Here is a 21,683-nt window from a genome sequence, read left to right as displayed (position 1 = left end):
TTTTTTACACCTTTCATCACAAAATACCCGACGACATTTTATTCCACAGTTAGCTGTGAACATTAATTCTACTTATGATTTCTGTTATGCACCGATAGTGAGTAGTGTTGGCATCTCAGCGACACTGTATACAGTGGGAGAAAACACAGCACAAGAGAGTACATACACCATCTCACACATTCCTCTTTTCCTCCTTCTGTCCTTGATGGCGTCTCATCTATCATTTCTTGTCCAAACATAGATGATCTATGTCTGGACAAGAAATAATTTGAAGCTTTGTAACATTCTCCAACATTCTGCTTTGTCTCAATATACGTTACATATTAGAAAATCTATTCTACCTCCATTTCATTCTTATAGGACAGGTGCTAGTGTAGATTGTGTACCGTGCTTTTAATGCAGAGAGATGCTGCATATCACAGTGAAAGGGTTCATTCTGTGTTACTCATAAGCGCCCGGGCATCGTGGTGTGAGGCGGGACGTGAGGTGCGCTGGGGTCCCCGAGGCTGTGCTGAGTGTGTTGTCTTAAAGATGTCTTGGTGCGTCCTAGTGTTTTGTGTTTGCAAGAGAGAGAGAGAGAGAGAGAGAGAGTGAGTGTGTAACGCGCATCTTACGTATATTTCTAGTGCGAGTATAACTTATTTTTTCCTCCAGTTATCGTATGCCAAAATATTGTATATAATCTATTATACTGTTGTCATTATTATTATTATTATACAGCTATTATATGATTAAAATAAAGGAACATCGTGTTATTGTCCAAGCACAAGAGAGAGAGAGAGAGAGAGAGAGAGAGAGAGAGAGAGAGAGAGAGAGAGAGAGGAAGACCCATGCAAACAATTCCATTCTTTCCATTTTTTCCCCTCGGCTGCCGCTCTTTCCCTCCCAACACACCAGCACCAACACCAACACCACTAAAACAGCGTGGTTCACATCTGGCCAATATACAACAACAGTGTGTCCTGGATGGCACTTTTCATTTTCAGTGTGGACAGTGCGTGTAAAAGTTTACTGCAGCGTCATATCTTCTCACTAGCGGCGTCAAATTGCTCAACTTGATAGAATTCTACATTTTTCTTTTATTTTACAACTTGAAATTCTGTGCCTCAAGTGTTTTAGATTAATCGTAAAATTGGAATTAGTTCTTGACTGTTTCTTTAGATCACATTATTTTTCACTGTTTTAGAAAAGAAATATTTTTTTATTGATTTTTGTTTTTATTTTAGGTTGATATATAAGTTATCTTCATGTGGTTTCAAATATTCATTCTTACATCTGGTCTCTCACGTCTTACCATCACCATACAGCTTTGAACTTTCATTCTAACCTTATCATTATCATCGACGCTTCAACCTTTTCTTATTCATCTTCTTTATTGTCCTAGACATCCTCACGTCTTATTTCTTACATCCAATCATCACCATAAGCCTTTAACCTTTACTCCAGCATTACTTAAACCATCTTAACCCATACTCACTTCACAAAAACATCACACAATCTCTCTTTTATCCATCACCTTTCACATCGCCGTGAACATCGCTACATATCATCCCTCACACTCCATCATTATACACCATTACATCTTTATCCCTGGCTTACATGAACAACCCTTATACTTTTATTTTACCACATGAAAACCCTCACAGTATCCATCACCTTTTCTTATCACCATCTACACATCATTACCATACCTTCACCGTCTCCTCACGCTCCTATGCTCACCTCACATCACCATCTTCTCCTTGAGCGGCTGGCGGGTGAGAATACGGTCGAAGCTAAACCTGTCTAGATTGATGGAGTGGGAGCGACCGTCCACCACGCACTCCATCACGGCGCGGCCCACTGCTGGCGACTGCTGGATACCTGCAGGGGACAAGGTGGACCTCAGGTGATGCAGTAGAGTCAAGGTTATCAGTATTATAATTTTTAACAGTATTTTCCCCTCAGGTGTTCATAGGTGATGGATTGCGTAGTCGTTTAATGATGTTTTGTAAGTGTTTTTTTGTGCTTGTTTATTTGCCTGCGTGAGTGTGTGGTTGGGCGTGCGGAGTGCTCTGTTTGTCTGTATGATAGTCTGCCTGTCCGCTAGTCCGGTCTGTCTGTCTGGTTAGCTGGCTCTCTCTCTCTCTCTCTCTCTCTCTCTCTCTCTCTCTCTCTCATACACACTACGAACGTTCATCTTACGTCACCTTTAAAGAAGTCCTTATCATTTTCCCGTTTAAAGAAGAAAAACTTATATATTACTTTTCTTTCTTAACTTTCCCTCATTAATACGTATATAAGATAGAATTCTAGTATTCCAACAGTGCCCTTGGTATACCCGTGCTACCATTCCCAAGTCTTCCCTATTACTCCTTTTCGTCTTCCCCACACTCCCAGTTTCTATAAGATAAGAAATACCTTGCGTCCTTCACTCACCGTGCCCACTCAGCCCCGTGGCGATGCACATGTTGGTATAAACGGGGTGGAAACCGAGGATTAGATTCTGGTCAAGGGTGTTGTAGTCATAGTAACCAGCCCATGCACTCTTCACCTGAGAGAGAGAGAGAGAGAGAGAGAGAGAGAGGGAATATGACGCGTCACAACCAGCCAACCAGCCAACTACACACACATACATATATATACACACACACACTCTCTCTCTCTCTCTCTCTCTCTCTCTCTCTCTCTCTCTCTCTCTTGTTATGTGAGTTCTGCTTTCACACATCATGAAGGTGAAAACAAAGTAAAGTAAATAATTCACTAGACATGTAGGTGGAGGTCATTAGTGCATTATTTTACTGCCTGTTGGAATAGTTGGTAGCGTTGATTATAGCAGTGATGATAACAATGATAATGATAATCCCTAACTTTCAACTCACACAACACACACAAACACACTCTTACAACACACAAACATACATTTACTCTCACACTTCATTACACTCAGGAATACTCATTTACACACCTTCAGAGCATACACAAACACAAGCTCACCTATACGCCCTCACAACACACACAAATGCGCCTTCACATCACACCCACACAAGAACACACTCAGCTGCACACCATTATAACACACACAATAACTTACGTACAAACGCTTGCCCTCACAACAACACACACACACACACACACACACACACATATCTACACAGCTTCACAACACACTCAAGAACACACTCCCAATTCGCCCTTTTCTCGTAAGATCATGCACAACACACTCCTTCGCACATCACCAGCATTCTATCTTGGTGACACAACTTCCTTCATAAACTTACTATAAACTCCTGGACAATGCACGAGTTTATTTTAAAGTTAACTTTTTCTAGCAAAAGTGAGAAACAGCCATTCTGTAGAGAGAGAGAGAGAGAGAGAGAGAGAGAGAGAGAGAGAGAGACGGGGGAAGGGGCGGGAGAGAGAGAGAACCTATGACCTTCAAGAAACCATTTACAGTTATTAAAGTTCCCTTCCCGAGGATATTTGGTGCAGTTATGACCATTGCAATCAAATTAGTTCCATTTTAGCGACGCATCGTTATTACGTCGTTCAATGATTGCACTGTGGTGAAGGGAAGGAATAGAGAAGGTGAATAAATACAGGAGAAAGAAAATGTTTTGAAAATTAGCGAGAAGGAAGTGGAGTGAAGAAAAATAGTTCGATATAATGAAGAGAATCTAAACGTCAAATCACTCCGTATCTTCAGATTTTCAAACTCAGACTAACTCCAACACACGAAAAGAGAACTAAGGTAGCCGTAATAATTCAATCCCTCAAATACTCACGGTGAGTGCATCTATCCGCCACAGAAAATTTAACCTCTTGAGTACCATGACGTGTTTCCATATTCATTCTGCTTAGTATTTGGTGATTTGCTACAGCTTCAGAAACTTTTGTAGGGGATTGAAATAGTGAAGACTCTGCCCATTAATTTTCTGCCCTCCATAGACTTTTCCTAATGTCAATAAAATGGTCTAATCGTACAAAAATCTCGAGGTAAAAATCTGTCCCAGTATTGAAGGGGTTAGACTTAGAGGAAAGACACTGAAGCAACGGTATAACAGACAGTTACTGCATTCTTACACATCCTGACAAGTACGAGAGTTTGTAGCACTTCAGAGGACTTAAGGCCGAGAGAACAGGGTTTATAGTTGAAGTGACAGGTTTTTAAGGCTAGTTGTTTTTTCATGGATTTAGTGACAAATTAACAAGTTTTCAGCATTATTAACAAAAGCAAACTCTTGAGAACCTGTCTAAACATCTATTTGGCCTTGAAAATAAGTCGTGGTGAAAAAACAAAGCGTTTCTGAGTACTGGACTGTGGTATATCAATAAACTTCCGACAATTTCTGTACTTACCTTCAAATTCCCAAACTCTGGACATCGCTCCACCATCTGAGGCCACAGATGAGTGTCGAAGAAGCTGTAGTCTACGCTGAGATCCGTCGGATCCGGCTCCTCTTCCTCCAAGGGGGATCGTCCGCAGAAGAAATACTGAGGTCTGGTCGTATCTGGCCTGAAGTACATCCCCGTGTAATCATTGAAGACTGGACAGCCTTCCCACGGACCGTCAGGAGCGTGGGCGCAGTATATGAACCGTTTCCTGGAGTAATGGGGAAAAAGAAAGATGTGTGATGGAAAACAGAAGAAGAAGAAGAGGAAGAAGAAGAATTGGCAGTATCAGAAGCAGCAGTAGCAATAACGTCCCACCAGCACGTCAGTGCCCACACCTTGGCTCCACTGGGATGGGTGTGGCCAGGACTCCCTCGCCGGTGCCCAAACCCGCGAGACGGCCCACCTCGCCTGACCAACCACCGGCAGCCACCACCAGGGTAGAGAAGGAGATCTCCCTCTCCTCTCCGCTCTTGAGTCTCACCTGTTCAAAAGGAGATTCCTATGATGATAGCAAGATGACCTGACCTAAACATTAACGCTTTTTAAAACATGAACTTTGAAGCTTTATTGTTTTGTCACATGGACAGTCAAGATAAAAAAAAAAAAAAAGTATGAAATCATCCTCAAGTTTTTAGTATTTTCTATATTTCTTTAACAGTTGAAGTTAGAATATAATGTGTCTCATTGTTGCCTCAAATTGTTTCTTGTATTTTTAATCTTTAATAACAAAATATCAATGAAATATGCATCTCGTTAACCTTAAACTAATGAGTCAAAGCAGGTGACCTCCCAACACTCACCTGGGCTGTGGTGAGGGACCTTGTGGGTACAGCAGTGGTCTGGCGAGGTTCCTCCTGGCGGTATTGGAGGCCCGTCAGTTTGGCAGGAAGGTACAGGGCCCCTAGAGACTCCGCCTTCCGCCGCATTCCCAGCAGGAGGCTCCACGGATCAAACCTGCCAGATGTGGGTTCAGTAGACACCACACTTTATGTTTATAGCAAAGAATCTGGTAAGTTTTCGGTTCCTACAGTATAAAGGCAAAGTTTCACGGATACTTCAGATTTTCTTAATATTTTCCCCTGCTTTCAAAATTACTTAAATCTCGTGATTAAAATTAATATACTTACGATGACCGAGGAAGAAGCTGCGTTATCATTCAGTTTCCTTAAGCTGGTTGTCTTTAGTCTCCTCCAGTCGTTACTTATCTTTCCTTATTGTATAATTATATCTGACTACATCACTTCAAAATTTGATTACTATACCCATCGTTCATCCTCCCCTCCCAACGCTGTTATACACAAGACTTGATTATATATCTATTTAATTTCCTTCGTTTTTTGCAAGAGGCCAGCGTCTTCGCACCGTCCCATTCACTGGTAAACCAAGAAATAATCCGTCTTAATAGCAAACTTACTCTGACGATCGTTTTCATGAGCATTCAGAGCACAATAAAAGTTGTTTGCACAGTCAGAATAGAAAGATGATTGAGTCTTTTGTAGGCCATATGACTGTTTGAAAGAGTGTAGTACAAGAATGTGTCTAAATATTGTTAGTGATTAAGTTCAAATTTATCTGTTTCTGCATATTTCTTATCTTTTATCTTTAATTTAGAGTTGTATAAAAAAAACACAGACACCTTTGGGACTAAAGCTGACTTCTCCATTTCGTTATCTTACCAATTTTAATCTGATATAATCTTGCATTCTTGTAAGATCTTGTTCTTAACCCTTGTACATTCTTTCTCAAGCATCAAAAGCAACCAAACCTTAACTGCTTCTTCTTACCATCCTTCATTGTTTGTGCCGAGGACCCCAGCCACGACGTTGTCCTTGAAGGTAAACCACGGGTACACTTTCCTCAGTTGGTCCGGCCACAGCCACGCCACCTCCGCCCCTAGCGACCTTCACGGGAAACAACCAATGACGCCACCTGAGCATCCACCCATTTTTTTTTTTTTTTTTTTTTTTTACGTGGGGAAGAGGGCCAGCCAAGGGCAAAAAAAAGAAAGTTAGAAAAAGGCCCACTTGAGCGCTGGCTCTCCAGAGTTCAAAAAGTGCCAAATCAGCCAGAATTAAGGGAGCAAATGCCTCGATACCTCCCTCTTAAAAGAAGACAAGTTGTAGGAATTCGGAAATACAGATGCAGGGAGGGAGTTCCAGAGTTTACCAGTGAAAGGGATGAATGATTGAGCGTACTGGTTAACTCTTGCATTAGAGAGTTGGACAGAATAGGGATGAGAGGAAGAAGAAAGCCTTGTGCAGCGTGGCCGCAGGAGGAGGGGAGGCATGCAGTTAGCAAGATCAGTAGAACAGTTACCATGAAAATAGCGATAAAATATAGAAAGGGATGCAACATTTCGGCGGTGAGAAAGAGACTGAAGACAGTTAGTCAGAGGAGGGAGTTGATGAGACGAAGAGCTTTCGATTCCACCCTATCAAGCAAAGCTGTGTGACTGGAACCCCCAAACATGCGAAGAGTACTCCATACAGGGACGGATAAGGCCCTTATACAGAGTAAGCAGTTGGAGGGCGAGAAAAACTGTCGGAGACGCCTCAGAACACCTAATTTCATAGAAGCTGTTTTAGCAAGAGATGAGATGTGAAGTTTCCAGTTAAGATTATGAGCAAAGGACAGACCGAGGATATTCATTGTGGAAGAGGAGACAGTTGAGTGTCATTGAAGAAGAGGGATAGTTGTCTGGAAGGTTGTGTCGAGTTGATAGATGGAGGAATTGAGTTTTGAGGCATTGAAAACTACTAGATTTTCTCTGCCCCAATCGGAAATCTTAGAAAGATCGGAAGTCAGGCGTTCCGTGGCGTCCCGCGTGATCTGTTGATTTCCTGAAGGGTTGGACGTCTCTGAAAGAACGTGGAAAGATGTAGGGTGGTATCATCAGCGTAGGAGTGGATAGGGCAAGAAGTTTGGTTAAGAAGGTCATTAATGAATAATAGAAAGAGAGTGGGTGACAGGACAGAACCCTGAGGAACACCACTATTAATAGGTTTAGGAGAAGAACAGTAGCCGTCTACCACAGCAGCAATAGAGCGGTCGGAAAGGAAACTTGAGATAAAGTTGCAGAGAGAAGGATAGAAGCCGTAGGAGGGCAGTTTTGAAATCAAAGCTTTATGCCAGACTCTATCAAAAGCTTTTGATATGTCTAACGCAACAGCAAAAGTTTCACCGAAATCTCTAAAAGAGGATGACCAAGACTCAGTAAGGAAAGCCAGAAGATCACCAGTAGAGCGACCTTGACGGAAGCCATACTGGCGATCAGACAGAAGATTGTGAAGTGACAGATGTTTGAGAATCTTCCTATTCAGGATAGATTCAAAACTTTAGACAAGCAAGAGATTAAAGCTATAGGACGGTAGTTTGAGGGTTAGAACGGTCACCCTTTTTAGGAACAGGCTGAATGTAGGCGAACTTCCAGCAGGAAGGAAAGGTAGAAGTCGATAGACAAAGTTGGAAGAGTTTGGCCAGGCAAGGTGCAAGCACAGAAGCACAGTTTTTGAGAACAATAGGAGGGACCCCATCAGGTCCATAAGCCTTCCGAGGGTTTAGGCCAGCAAGGGCATGGAAAACATCATTACGAAGAATTTTGATTGTAGACATGAAATAGTCAGAGGGAGGAGGAGAGGGAGGACAAGCCCAGAATCGTCCAAGGTGGAGTTGTGAGCAAAGGTTTGAGAAAAGAGTTCAGCTTTAGAGACAGAAGAGATGGCAGTGGTGCCATCAGGATGAAATAAAGGAGGGAAAGATGAAGAAGTGAAGTTATTTGAGATGTTTTTGGCTAGATGCCAGAAGTCACGAGGAGAGTTTGAGTTTGAAAGATTTTGACATTTCCTATTTATGAAAGAGTGTTTGGCAAGTTGAAGAACAGACTTGGCATGATTCCGGGCAGAGATATAAAGTGCATGAGATTCAGGAGATGGAAGGCTCAAGTACCTTTTGTGGGCAACCTCTCTATCATGTATAGCACGAGAACAGGCTGAGTTAAACCAAGGTTTAGAAGGTTTAGGTTGAGAAAAGAATGAGGAATGTACGCCTCCATGCCAGATACTAACACCTCTGTTATGCGTTCAGCACAAAGAGATGGGTCTCTGACACGGAAGCAATAATCATTCCAGGAAAATCAGCATAATACCTCCTCAGGTCCCCCAACTGGCAGAGGCAAAACGCCAGAGGCACCTTCGCTTTGGGGATCCTGCGGAGGGATTGGAAAAATAGGACAAGATACAGAAATGAGATTGTGATCGGAGGAGCCCAACGGAGATGAAAGGGTGACAGCATAAGCAGAAGGGTTAGAGGTGAGGAAGAGATCAAGAATGTTGGGCGTGTCTCCAAGACGGTCAGGAATACGAGTAGGGTGTTGCACCAGTTGCTCTAGGTCATGGAGGATAGCAAAGTTGAAGGCTAGTTCACCAGGGTGGTCAGTGAAGGAGAGGAAAGCCAAAGCTGGTGGTGAACATTGAAATCTCCAAGAATGGAAATCTCAGCGAAAGGGTAGAGGGACAGAATGTGCTCCACTTTAGAAGTTAAGTAGTCGAAGAAATTACTATAGTCAGAAGAGTTAGGGAGAGATAAACAGCACAGATGAATTTAGTTTGAGGTGAGAAAGTAGGAGGGAACAGAGAAGGGCTACTGTCAGTTGCCTCAGACAGCTGTGTTTCGGTGAGGAAAAGAAGATGAGGTTTAGTAGAGGAGAGGTGGTGTTCCACAGATTGAAAATTAGATCTAAGACCGCGAATGTTGCAGAAGTTAATGTAGAAAAAGTTGAGGGAGGTGTCAAGGCATTTGTGGTCTTCAACAGGAGAGGTGTCCGACCTGGGGACATTTTGGTCCCCTCCCAGAGGGGACTCCGAGGCGTTGTTTATTTTGGGTCCCATTTTCTTTTAAATTTTGATTTGGAGTGAAGGGTGTATGTGTGGTAAGTGCATGTAGTTTTGTGTGAATAAGGAAAGCTGTCTTTAGAGGGTAGGCTGTGACTACCCCCTTGAGTTGTGAGACACAAAGGGAAACATTCAACGAGATCACAACTAGCTTTAATGGAAGGTTCACAGCACCTCCTGAACTAGTGCTATTAGATTAGTCATGTCACCTGTTTATCTACCTCCTACTTGTCTCTTAGTATGGTTCACGGACCTGTCTTGCTGTTACTCATATTGTTGTGAATTCTAATTTACTCCTGCACGTTACATATACATTAATGAACCCTATTCACTCAGACAACCCATCAAACTTCACTCACGCACAAAGCAACTCACAGCTAACTCACGTCTGCTGTTTGTAGTTCTCCTCCATCTGCTTCAGTCCCTCCGGCGTGGCAAGGAACAGGTAGCCTCTGGGGAAGAATCTGAGGTCTACTGGATCTTGGCCCTCGACTGCAAGAAGCTCAGGAGCCCGACGGAGGAAAGAAGCACCGTACAAAGAAAGGAGTGTGTTCTCTGCTACGCTAAACTGCTGCCTGATGTTACCAAGGGAGAGGACGGTGGAGGCTTTCTCGTACTGGGCAGAGAGAGAGAGAGAGAGAGAGAGAGAGAGAGAGAGAGAGAGAGAGAGAGAATCGTTGTTACCTCTTGACCTTCTCAGTTGGTTAACAAAATGTAGTTTTATTCTCTTCTATCCTTCCCACTCAACTGACTAAACTTGATATCTATCCACATATTTATCTATACATCTATCTATCTATCTATCTATCTGTCTATCTATCTTGATATCTATCTTGATTTATCTGCCTTTCTTTGTCTCTCTGTACATATTTACTTTTATTTATACTCAGCTGTCATTTATTTGTCCATCAGTAATTCATTTCATGTCTATTCACGTATACAACAAACACAGGTCCTCACTGTTGAATCTTGCTCCAGCACCACCACGCTCAGGTCCCTCCCCGCCCTGTGCTTCAGGTGGTAGGCGGAGGAGGAACCCACAGCGCCGCCCCCCACCACCAACACGTCACAGGAGCGGGGCCAGGCAGAGGAGCAACCTGTGGTGGAGGAAATGTAGGATTGTGTATTACCTGAACTCTCTCCATCCATACGAATATAGAGATGGTATTTGCAGACATAGGTATTTTAAGAAAAGAATAAACAAAGGCAGAATACTATATGCACTGAATAAATGACCCATAGGCAATTTGAGTAATAAAATGATAACTTTAGAATGGAAATAAAAAAAAAAAGAGGACAAGGTAGAGTCGAGTTGTGCAATCGGGAAGAATTGCTAACAGTGTTTGGGTGAAATTGACGGACAGATGACAAAATGGAAAAGGCTGGTGAGGTAGTTTTGCCCTACAAGGGAACCGTAGGGGTTGGTGATGATAATAATGATGATGATCATGATGATGATGGTGATGATGATGATGATGACGATGATGATGAAGATGGTGATGTTATATTCCTTCCCACGTCTGTAAACTTAAGATATATATATATATATATATATATATATATATATATATATATATATATATATATATATATATATATATATATATATATATATATATATATATATATATATATATATATATATATATATATATATATATATATATTACAAGAAAGTTTCTGAAAATTTTTCTTTTTATTCTCAGGACAAAACCATAACTGAGAACGCTGGAAACATCTTTATTTCATTTGAAGTTCATTTATCATTATAGAGTGAAGCTTCAAATCAACAGCACAGTGTCACGACTCAACTAAAAGAAGAAAGATCAAATTTTTACTGAGTGGATCTAGTGGTGCTGTGTTTTTGTGTCCTTGATATGCGCCACTGCAGTGTGAAGTGTGAACCCAGACACCTTGACGCAGGGCATAGTGACCAGCGAGTCGTTGTGTGGCGGGGTGTAAGTAGGAGGAACTCACACCGCCTTGTATAATGGAACGAATCACGGAATAAAAAGAGTATGTAATTTTAGTAGTTTTAAAGGGAGCTGAATCTCAGCTTTTATTTCAGTTTTGATTATATATTTCACAGAACGACAATAAGCGGTTTATCTTATTTATTCTAAATTTTCCATGTCGATGAATTAGTCAAAGACAACAGGTTCCTTTGTGCTACCGACACCGATAAGATTTTTTTGTTTTTTTATCTTTTTTGTCTTTTCAAGTTTCCTATGTCTTCACTAATTCCTTTTCACTTCATCTGGACATTCACTTATACTTATGATATCAGAACAGGTCACTAACGTTCATCTAATCGTGTATCAACAAGATAGGAAGGTTAAGCACGGTCTGGTGTCCTGCACTGACACAGGGAAGTCTTGCCGCAAAGGAATGTCACCCACTAACGGGCAAAGGAAATGTTTGTTCATAGGAGTGAAAAAAATAAAGCAAACTCTCACGTTCGTGTCTCCAAACTTTCTAATGAATGCGAAAACAGCTTTGGATTAATTAATCTTGTTAAATAGTTTGACAGGAGCCACTGGTCAGTATTTTTAGTGAGGTCATTACTAATTTAATAACAACACTGCTCAAAAATGTCAAAAATCAAAGGTTAGGAAGGCCGAATTTTTTATGTAAATCCTTGTAATTTGCAATTTGGCAATATTGTATTCAATACGTTTTAAAAAAAATTTCTGCAGTCACATTTAGAATCTGCCTCGAGAAAGTGACACTCTAATTTTTAAGGTCCAGTTACGTATACAAGATACTGATGTATGACCTCATTCCTTGAATTGCCTCGTGGTCTGGTGTCGTGGCGCAGCATACCATACAGTGCACAGACTCACCAGTAGCCAGGCACCGCGAGGCACGCCATACGCCTGCCCATGCCCTCTGCACCACTGAGAACGAGCCTAGGGTCCGGATCATCTGTGGAGTGGAGAGATATTAGCAAATCATGTCGAGCCTTCCTTGGGTATTAGTGATAAGAAAGGCATGCCATAATTATGTAAGCACATAACAACTCGTCATTGTCTGAGGGAAACCCGGTGCGGCGCGTTCAGCCAAGCATTTGACAAACTCGGTCAGGATCAGGAGTGGAGGAACGCCAGGCATTCAAGTGGAGCGTTCACGGCTGTGTGCCGCCACCCTCTCACGTCACTGGTTCACGGGCAGACGCAGCCGTCACGCCACAGCCGACCTTGCATCACATGACACCCACATGGTGGCTCGTGGGAGCTCCGCCATCTGCCTCACTACACAGGCGAGGCTGCAAGGTCCATCACGCCACGCACACTTATCTCTCCCTCCTTCCGTCTGTTCCCTGAGTCTTCCATCCCTCTACACATGGGAGGGAGATGTCTGAACCAAGGGGCGTGGACACAAAGTCTATAATCGAAATAAGTTTCTACATGAATTAAAGGGAAAATGGTAAGAAGAGAAACAAGTGAAGAGCGTCCCAAGTCAATACCTCGGCAATTGAAGGCCAGGATTCCCTTCTTATTGACCTTTTTAGTATGTCATTCTGAAAATTTTTGTTAATTGATTTTATTCGTTTCACACTCTACTGACATATATGAATGCCATATTCACACCTGCTGAGATGTCTGAATGTCGTCTCTCTCTCTCTCTCTCTCTCTCTCTCTCTCTCTCTCTCTCTCTCTCTCTCTCTCTCTCTCTCTCTCTCTCTCTCTCTCTCTCTCTCTCTCTCTCTCTCTCTCTCTCTCTCTCTCTCTCTCTCTCTCTCTCTCTCTCTCTCTCTCTCTCTCTCTCTCTCTCTCTCTCTCTCTCTCTCTCTCTCTCTCTCTCTCTCTCTCTCTCTCTCTATCTATCTATCTATCTATCTATTTATCTATCTATCTCTGTCTCTCATGTCTCTAAGATGATTTCGGATGAAAGAATCCATCATCCGTTGCCAGGCGCTGGTCGGCGTTGTATGAAATCCTAATCTTTAAGGAACTTTGAAGAGTCGCATCCCGTGTATTGATGGCGTGTTGGGACTACGGGCTGAGAGCGAGTGGGGGCTGATGAGGGCTAGTGAAGGGTGGCGAAGGACTGGTCAGGATGGATATTGGCCATATTTATATCCAGGAATCAAGTAAAATAGTTGTAGGAAATTGTAACATATGTATGTATTTGTCAGTGTGGATGTAATCATAAATATGCGAACGAGAGAAAACATCTTCCATAATATATATATATATATATATATATATATATATATATATATATATATATATATATATATATATATATATATATATATATATATATATATATATATATATATATATATATATATATATATATATATATATATATATATATATATATATAGAGAGAGAGAGAGAGAGAGAGAGAGGGGGGGGGGGGGAAGCAGACAGAAAAGACAAACGTAAAAGCAAGAAAAAACAGACAGGCATTACATCGATAATCGTGCGCGTACTCACACACACACACCCACCACACACACACACACCAACCGCAGTATCATATGAAAATACATAAGACTAACACGCATGCAACACTGCCTGAATGGATCTTGTCCAATATAGTCAAAGGTTCTGAGCGGCGCTACATACCTCCTCCTACTGCTGCGCGTGAAGGCAATGGATACACTGGCCATCCTGGAGCAGCACTCTCTCTATTTGTCTTCGCCCTTGATAGTGTTCAAAAATATTTAATTGATAAGCCGCTGGGAGCTTCTTGCTGTGGGAAGAAGAAATATATTGCGTGTTAATAGCTATGTTTATCTTTATTTCCATTTATGGGTATGCTTTAGCGAGAGAGAGAGAGAGAGAGAGAGAGAGAGAGAGAGAGAGAGAGAGAGAGAGAGAGCGAAAACAACAAATGTGCACACACACACACACACACACACACACCGCGTAGTGTAGTGGTTAGCACGCTCGACTCACAATCGAGAGGGCCGGGTTCTAGTCCCGGCGCGGCGAGGCAAATTGGCAAGCCTCTTAATGTGTAGGCCCTGTTCACCTAGCAGTAAATAGGTACGGGATGTAACTCGAGGGGTTGTGGCCTCGCCTTCCCGGTGTGTGGAGTGTGTTGTGGTCTCAGTCCTACCCGAAAATCGGTCTATGAGCTCTGAGCTCGCTCCGTAATGGGGAAGACTGGCTGGGTGACCAGCAGGCGGCTGTGATGAATTACACACACACACACACACACACACACACACACACACACACACACACACACACACACACACACGCAAGCAAGCAAAACACGGGATAAGCACACCAGTAAATCTCAAACAACCTCTGAGTAATGTATACATGCAGCAACTACAACATCAACAACAACAACAACAACAACAACAACAACACCAGCAACCCCACACACACCATCACCAGCACCACCACCACCACCTGCGAGACCCTCTGAACCGGGGAGGGAAAGGGGGAGAAGCCGGTGGGGGGAGGGAGCGTCCTGGTGGCTGCCCGTCTATCTCACCCACACCTCCCTCCTTTTAGACCTCCACACGTGTGCCTCAGGACAAGTGTGGCCTCCCTTACCTGGCGCCTTGTTACTCCCCGGAAGTCTACATGACACTAATTAAGAAAAAGAGTTAACTATTTCTTGTGTTCATTGACCCATTAATTCATTCCTTAGCTCTTCATATTCTTAAGTATTTGTTATCATTTCATAAAGTTATTTAGGTTTTTCTATCTGATCATGTTGTCTTATCTTATTTACGGAAAGTTTCCTTCCCAGACATGATTATCTGATACTGTTACATTCTTATACATCACTTATTCATCTTTGCATTTGGAACTAAACTAGTCAACTTTCTGGATTCCCTTTTTTAAAATCAGTTATTTATGGGAGCAACATTCTGATCCATTTTTTTTTTTCTAGTTGTTGTTCATTTATCCAGATTTGTGGACACGTAAAAGTAATAAGAAAAATATGTTGTATCTCTGTGAAGTATTTCAATAGTGTCCGTTCTACCTGCTAAACTTTTTCCTCGTATTGTTACATATGCATCCTTTTGACAGTGCTCGCTTTACATTCCCGCTTTGAGGGGAAGAACAGGAAATTGTACTGGAAGCGTGTCTGTCGGGGATGAGGAATGTGTGTGGTGGTTGGGGGCTAGTCGTGGTAGGTATTTCTGGTGACAGCACATCGTATGCAAGTTAACTTTACAAAGAAATAGGATTACTCCCTAATTAGGTTATATATTATGTAAAACTATTTTTCTTCTCTCACTGCATATAGTTTTTTAATTAAAACCGTCTGTCTTAGGAATCTCCATTCGACAGACCATACCTGACATATTTGTTGATTGTAAATCTACCTATCTGTATTCCTTAGAAATGACAATAAACTATACTTACTTACTTACTTATTTACTTATTTACTTACTTACTTACTTACTTACTTACTTACTTACTTACTTACTTACTTACTTACTTACACACACACACACACACACACACACACACACACACACACACACACACACACACACACACACACATACACATTAAAAGTTTAGTTTTCCACATAGGACGGTGGAAATCTGGAACGGACTTGAGTGAAAAGATTGTAACAGCAGAAAGTGTGCATAAATTTAAGGAAAAGTTGGATAAAATTAGATATGGAAACAGATCACTATGAGCCCTGCTCGAACCCTGTAATACACAACTAGGAAAATATAGCTAGATAAAGAAAAAAAAAAAACACACACACACACACACACACACACACACACACACACACACACACACACACACACACACACACACACACACACACACACACACACGTCAAGACAAAATACATATATATTAAAGGAGAAGTCTCAATGTCGTAGTTAATCCTGAAATCAGCTTACACGCGACATAGTAATAAGACTTATGGGTGAACTCTTGCTTGTTCTCATATTGCTATTTTCTTCAAACATTGCATCTTGTTTCTGACATTACAGTTGCCGCTAGACTAGAATTTGTGTTCCCTTTTCCATGGCAATATTTTAATGGTGGGACTTACTTTATCCCGAAATACAAAAGGAAGAGAAAACATCTAATAAATATGGAAATTATTCTGGAGCCCTTCAGTATTATCAATCTCAGAATTTTATGTGTGTGTGTGTGTGTGTGTGTGATTCACTGTTTGATCTGCTGCAGTCTCTGACGAGACAACCAAACGTTACCCTACGGAACGAGCTCAGAGCTCATTATTTCCGATCTTCGGATAGGCCTGAGACCAGGCACACACCACACACCGGGACAACAAGGTCACAACTTCTCGATTTACATCCCGTACCTACTCACTGCTAGGTGAACAGGGGCTACACGTGAAAGGAGACACACCCAAATATCTCCACCTGGCCGGGGAATCGAACCCCGGTCCTCTGGCTTGTGAAGCCAGCGCTCTAACCACTGAGCTACCAGGCCGTGTGTGTGTGTGTGTGTGTGTGTGTGTGTGTGTGTGTTATATTAATCAATGACTGACGAGAGAAAATGGTATCATGAAAAAAGAGTATATATAGCGTCGTATGTTTCGTTGTCATTCACTTCACAAATACTTTATGTACCTTGAATGCATCATCTTCAGTTCGCTCGAGTTAATGAGTGTTACGCTCATGTACATTATTATCTTTATTTTGCTGAACTGCAAATAATTACAGCTAGATATGTTCCTTTTGATCATATATGTAATGGTCCCTGGCGTGTACTATACTTAGGTCCCCATTTGGAAACTCTTTGATCTCTCACCACGATAATTTCCAAAGGCCATAGAGAGAATATGTCGCATTGTCACGATTGCTTCTCACCCTATAATAATGTTCACTCCTCATCCCATACACCCACCCATCAACCTCGCAGCGCACCACAGTTCTTCATAAAATGCTGATCCAAGACACACAAGAACGCAGCAGCAGCACAGCATCAACTCAGCACTCTTCCTCGGTAATGTTTCGATAAAGGCACAGGAAGTGGGTGGGCGGCTGGTTGGGCGGTGCTGAGGCGGGCACAGACACACTCTGCAGGTGACGAACACTATTATACGAGATGCTCTAATATTAGGTTAGGTAGTCTTTTTTTTTTTTCTTAGATGTTTAAGAACATCATGATCTCACCTGATAAGAAAGTGAGGATCTGGGAGAGGGCTGGATGGATGGCATGGTGCAGCAGTGAGCGCCGATAGCGTTATGTCGAAACACAATGGCGGGTGGTGTTGAATCATAGCAAGGAGTGCTGCTCTACATAGCCATTCCAAGCTGTGCCACGCCTGCTGGTCCCGGCCACCTCTCGGTTCACGTCCCCAATGCCCATCGATCAGCAAACACGGTAGTAATTGGTTGGTTTCACGCCGTCTTGATCAGTGGGTCGGTGATCAAAGGGAGCCCGGTGAATAGCCGTGTTCTGTTGACAGTCTGGTGATTGGTTCCAAGATGAGTTCCATCTCCACCTTAGGTCAGGAAAATTCTTGTTAAGGTTTCATTGATAGACATATAAAACGTATCGTCATAAATTTATTAGATTTATTCAATTCATCACATTGAAATGCTGTATAAGAGTAAATTGAATTAACTTAACTCTGGCTGGAAACTGTGGTATAGAGGGAGGGTGTCCACACCTCACACCGTCACTCAGGCGTTATCGCTAGTTTTGTCAACACTCCGCAGCCGCCGCCATCCCGCGTGCTCTCTTGCCTTCCGGGGACCGTCTCCCGCACTTATCTTCAATCTCTTTCAGGAAGGCGTTCTGCAGGACAACATTCTGCCTGGGTATTAAGGACAGTGTTTCATTGTTATGTGAACGTATCAACACATCAGCATGACCAGCTGCTCCTGCATATACACCATCTCAATGAAAGACGTCACATGTTAGGTTAACTGCAAAACCACATTAATAATTGAGTTGTGATATTGAAAAACTGTAAGTGAAGGACATCTCAGCGTCAAAACTTAGTGTGAGGTGGAGGAGCAGCCTTCAGACACTCCGTTCTTGCATCAGAAACATCATGTCCCTCGGCGGGCGGATGATGATGTCCCCTGAGGCATACCACATCGTACCGATTCCTTGCCTACCTCCACATCTCACACACCAGCCGCCTATGGCCTGCCTCACCCGCCAGCCAAACACCCACACTACCTGGGCCACCGCTACCACCACCTACGGAGGCTTTCATCCGCCTTACCAGGGGCATTACAACACCATGTCTAGCCTCACTGCTCCTCACACCATCATGCACAAGAAGCTCACCGATAACTCAGCCCCAGCCTCCAAGAAGTGCCCGTCCGTGCCTCTCCCGCAGCTCTCTCGTACTTCCTTCCACGTAGGCTACTATGTGCCGCCCTCCGTTGAACCTGGTGATCTCTACGGGTGAGTTATTTAGATGCCTATGCTCTGGAATATTAATCTGCTACTTTATGAGGACCAGCCTTGCGGGTAACAACCACACGGTACAGTTCTCACCTGCTCATCTCATCTCAGACACTACATCACGTAATCTCATGAGTTTTGTCAACATCATATTATACTAAACTTCTCATGGCCTCTGTTGGCTCCGAAAGGGAGTGTCTGGAGGAGTGGCGGGGCAGAGGCAGTGCGGCGCGTGCTGAGTACCACAACAGGCGCCGCGGTGTTCCGGCTGATGGTCATGTTCGAGTGTGTTGTGGCGTCAGCGTCCCGCGGCCTGAGCCACCGGCGGGGTGAGGCGCCTGCTGCTTCCCGCCTGCCTGCCTGTGGCTTCATTTGCATACCACTACAGGCAGACCGAGGCAATTCACCACGCTGCATTGATGAGAGAGAGAGAGAGAGAGAGAGAGAGAGAGATGCTGTTTCTTAGCTTGTCAGTTAGCTATCCAGCCAACCACCCAGACAGACGGGGAGAGAAAGAATAAAACAAAGCGAAACGACAACAGAAAAGAAAAACTAAAGATTAAAATTCGTATAAAACATCTAACATTTAATTAAGCAGTAATGTGAGGAAAATTGTGTTGCTAAGCGAAAATGGTCATCAAAAAAAAAAAAAAAAAAAATCTTACACTTGAACAAAATGTCACGATTAGACTGCAAGATACATATCAAGATTTAGATATAGCACATTCAGATCCTCTTTTTCTCCCGCGATGAAAAGTAAATCGTTAACTTTTATTGTCATTGCTGTCACTGAAGGACGTGTGATGGTACTGTGGACGTATTTTGATGCTGTACTCTTCATAGCTTCGTGGTATTTATTTTTTATATACTGATGGTGCATTTATAGTGTTTCTCAGCTATGTTTATGCCGTTTATATGGTGTTGTTGTAAAAGTAAGGTATATTTATTGTGCCTTTATAGTGTCCATCGTGTTTTCATATTTTAAGGTGTCATAATGGAGTCCTGACATTTATGGAGTGGTTATGGTGTATTTGCAATATCTTTATGGTGCCTTTAGTGGTGCTGCCTTCGTGTTTTGCTTACTGATAGCTGACTCCAATGTTCTCCTTCTCTTTCTGCCTCCGTTCCTCTCCCTTTCTTACTCTGCCTCCCTCCCTCTTCCTCCTTCGTGCACACCCCCCTCCTCCTCCCTCCGTGTTGCTCAACTGATAAACAATGTGAAGGTGATGCGAGGTTTGAAGTTTGACGAGTGGGAAGTTGTTGTCACCTCACTCACTTACTCACTCACTCACTCACTCACTCACTGTCTTCTTCATTCACTAATTTACTCATTCATGTTCTCATTCACTCTTCCAAATCATCTCTCTCTCTCTCTCTCTCTCTCTCTCTCTCTCTCTCTCTCTCTCTCTCTGCAATTCTATACAATTCTATATTTTGCAGTTCTATGCAATTCTATATTTGCATATCTTTCTATGTAATTCTATTTAAACTATTCTGGCAAAGTTACAATTAATCTATTTTCTTTATCATCTGTGTATCTTTACAAACAATTACCATTTTTTTCTTTGTGTATCGCTTTACTTTTACCTTCATTTAGCGTTGCAAGTGTGCATATGAATCTCCTGTTGGCAACCGCTCTCCCTGATCTGACTCCAAGGCACATCCTAGTCAGTAAAAATAGTAATGGAAGAATTGGTTAGGTTTGTTTCGGATTCGTGTCAATGAAGCGGTTCACAGCGCGCGATTCACACATTGGCAACGCTAAGTCATGAACGTGGAAGTGGAGGGCACTGTATAGTCACGGCTAATAGTTTGTTCGAGTGTTGTTTTCTTTTCCACTAAATAACAGCTTCGTCTCAACAGTAAGTCCTCCGATGTGTTGACTATCGCCTTATAAAAGCTTAGAAGTTATAACTGAAAAGTTCCAAGAAAGAGTCAAAACACAATAAAAGTGAAAGCGTCATATTACAAGACTTTTAGACGCGACTGTACCTATTCTAACATGTTTACATTGCTCCCGATGTCCATAGAAGAATAGTATATAAGTGTGTTTGGCTGTCGCTTTACAAAATTTTAGAAGTCAAAGGTGAGAGCGTCATATTACAAAAATTCTGGACGCGACTGCATCTATTCTAACATGTTTACAACGCTCTCAGTTCAGGGGACGAACATATCAGTGAAAGAATGAGTACATTTCACACCTGACTTGATTCTCTGAGCTTATAACAACGCCGCTTCTGCGAACAAAGGCACAGCTATTTGAAACAAAGCTGTGTAATGCTGATGCTCGGATTATTGTTGTTATTTTCTTGCATGGAAGATTCCACGGAAGTGTTTGTGCAGCGCAGGTACAATTATCTATAGCGTATTGGTTTTACATCATACACTCAGAAAAAGAAAAAAGAAACGAAGCATTGAAGGGAAATTATGTAAGTTATCGTTTAATGTGCGTTTAATATTTCTTTTGATCTTAAATACACTACCTTATTTCTTCTGTAAAACATAAACTTGATTTTGTTCTGTAAAGAAACTTATAGTGGTTTTCTTAGAAAGAGAGAGAGAGAAGGGGGGTTACATCTAATTTCCTCTCTTTTGGGTAACAAAAGGAACAGATTATTCCAGTATATGACTTCATTATAAGCCAGCCAAGATCTTGAACACAGCAACCTCTGTTACCTGGTGGCTCTGTGTTACTTTGTTTATACTCCTCCTCCTCCTCCTCCCATCCAACTCATGTTTCTCTCCCTTTTCTTCTCACTTTTTTGGCTTTCCTACATCACCACATTCTTTCTCTCTTTCTTAATATACTTTTTCATATTCCTCCTCTTCCTCGTGGTCTACCTCCTGTTATTCTTACACACACACACACACACACACACACACACACACACACACACACACATCTTAAAAACAAGTAGCACTTTAATTAGAACCGTAAAGACATTTAAAGACCCGTGACACTCAACTAGAACCTATTGAAAGTAGTCGAGGCGCTGGCAAAAGTGTTTCAAAATACAGGCCTTAGCGAGACGAGGGTGTGTCGGTGGCTTGTGTCGTGGCCGCGGTTTTGGACTCGTGA

At 42.3% G+C, this 21,683-nt stretch overlaps 2 protein-coding genes across 5 annotated transcripts in view; one reads left to right on the top strand and one right to left on the bottom strand.

Moving 5' to 3' along the window:
• Nucleotides 1–1,244: 1,244 nt before the first annotated feature.
• LOC123508275 (FAD-dependent oxidoreductase domain-containing protein 1-like) lies at nucleotides 1,245–17,554 on the bottom strand. 2 transcript variants are annotated; one of them, XM_045261849.1, is made up of 12 exons: nucleotides 17,356–17,554; nucleotides 17,087–17,259; nucleotides 13,841–13,967; nucleotides 12,107–12,188; nucleotides 10,224–10,360; nucleotides 9,650–9,879; nucleotides 6,159–6,275; nucleotides 5,175–5,328; nucleotides 4,710–4,855; nucleotides 4,339–4,582; nucleotides 2,419–2,533; nucleotides 1,245–1,863 (listed from the first exon to the last, which is right to left on the bottom strand). In XM_045261849.1, the coding sequence occupies exons 4-12, from the start codon at nucleotides 12,186–12,188 to the stop codon at nucleotides 1,724–1,726; spliced, it is 1,365 nt and encodes a 454-aa protein (XP_045117784.1). In that variant the 5' UTR covers nucleotides 13,841–13,967; nucleotides 17,087–17,259; nucleotides 17,356–17,554; the 3' UTR covers nucleotides 1,245–1,723. The 2 variants fall into 2 exon arrangements, with proteins under 2 accessions (XP_045117784.1, XP_045117785.1); XM_045261850.1 differs by lacking the exons at nucleotides 13,841–13,967; nucleotides 17,087–17,259; nucleotides 17,356–17,554 and adding an exon at nucleotides 12,340–12,763.
• Nucleotides 17,555–17,994: 440 nt separating this feature from the next.
• LOC123508276 (receptor-transporting protein 3-like) overlaps nucleotides 17,995–21,683 on the top strand; it is an 11,145-nt gene continuing 7,456 nt past the window's right edge. For all 3 annotated transcript variants that reach the window (XM_045261853.1, XM_045261852.1, XM_045261851.1), the window contains exon 1: nucleotides 17,995–18,604. In XM_045261853.1, coding sequence (XP_045117788.1) covers nucleotides 18,243–18,604 — 362 coding nt within the window. In that variant the 5' untranslated portion in view covers nucleotides 17,995–18,242. The remainder of the gene's footprint in view (nucleotides 18,605–21,683) is intronic.

Source organism: Portunus trituberculatus, chromosome 24 (genome assembly GCF_017591435.1).
Source record: "Portunus trituberculatus isolate SZX2019 chromosome 24, ASM1759143v1, whole genome shotgun sequence".
NCBI classification, from domain to species: Eukaryota; Metazoa; Arthropoda; class Malacostraca; order Decapoda; family Portunidae; genus Portunus; species Portunus trituberculatus.
This window is presented reverse-complemented; position numbering and strand designations above follow the sequence as displayed.

Coding starts and splice junctions, on each gene's coding strand:
- LOC123508275 (XM_045261849.1), bottom strand. CDS start 12,188: ATGATCCGGACCCTAGGCTCGTTCTCAGTGGTGCAGAGGGCATGGGCA. Junction 6,276..9,649: donor GAGAACTACAAACAGCAGAC/GTGAGTTAGCTG, acceptor TTTCCCGTGAAG/GTCGCTAGGGGCGGAGGTGG. Junction 4,856..5,174: donor GGTCCCTCACCACAGCCCAG/GTGAGTGTTGGG, acceptor CCTTTTGAACAG/GTGAGACTCAAGAGCGGAGA.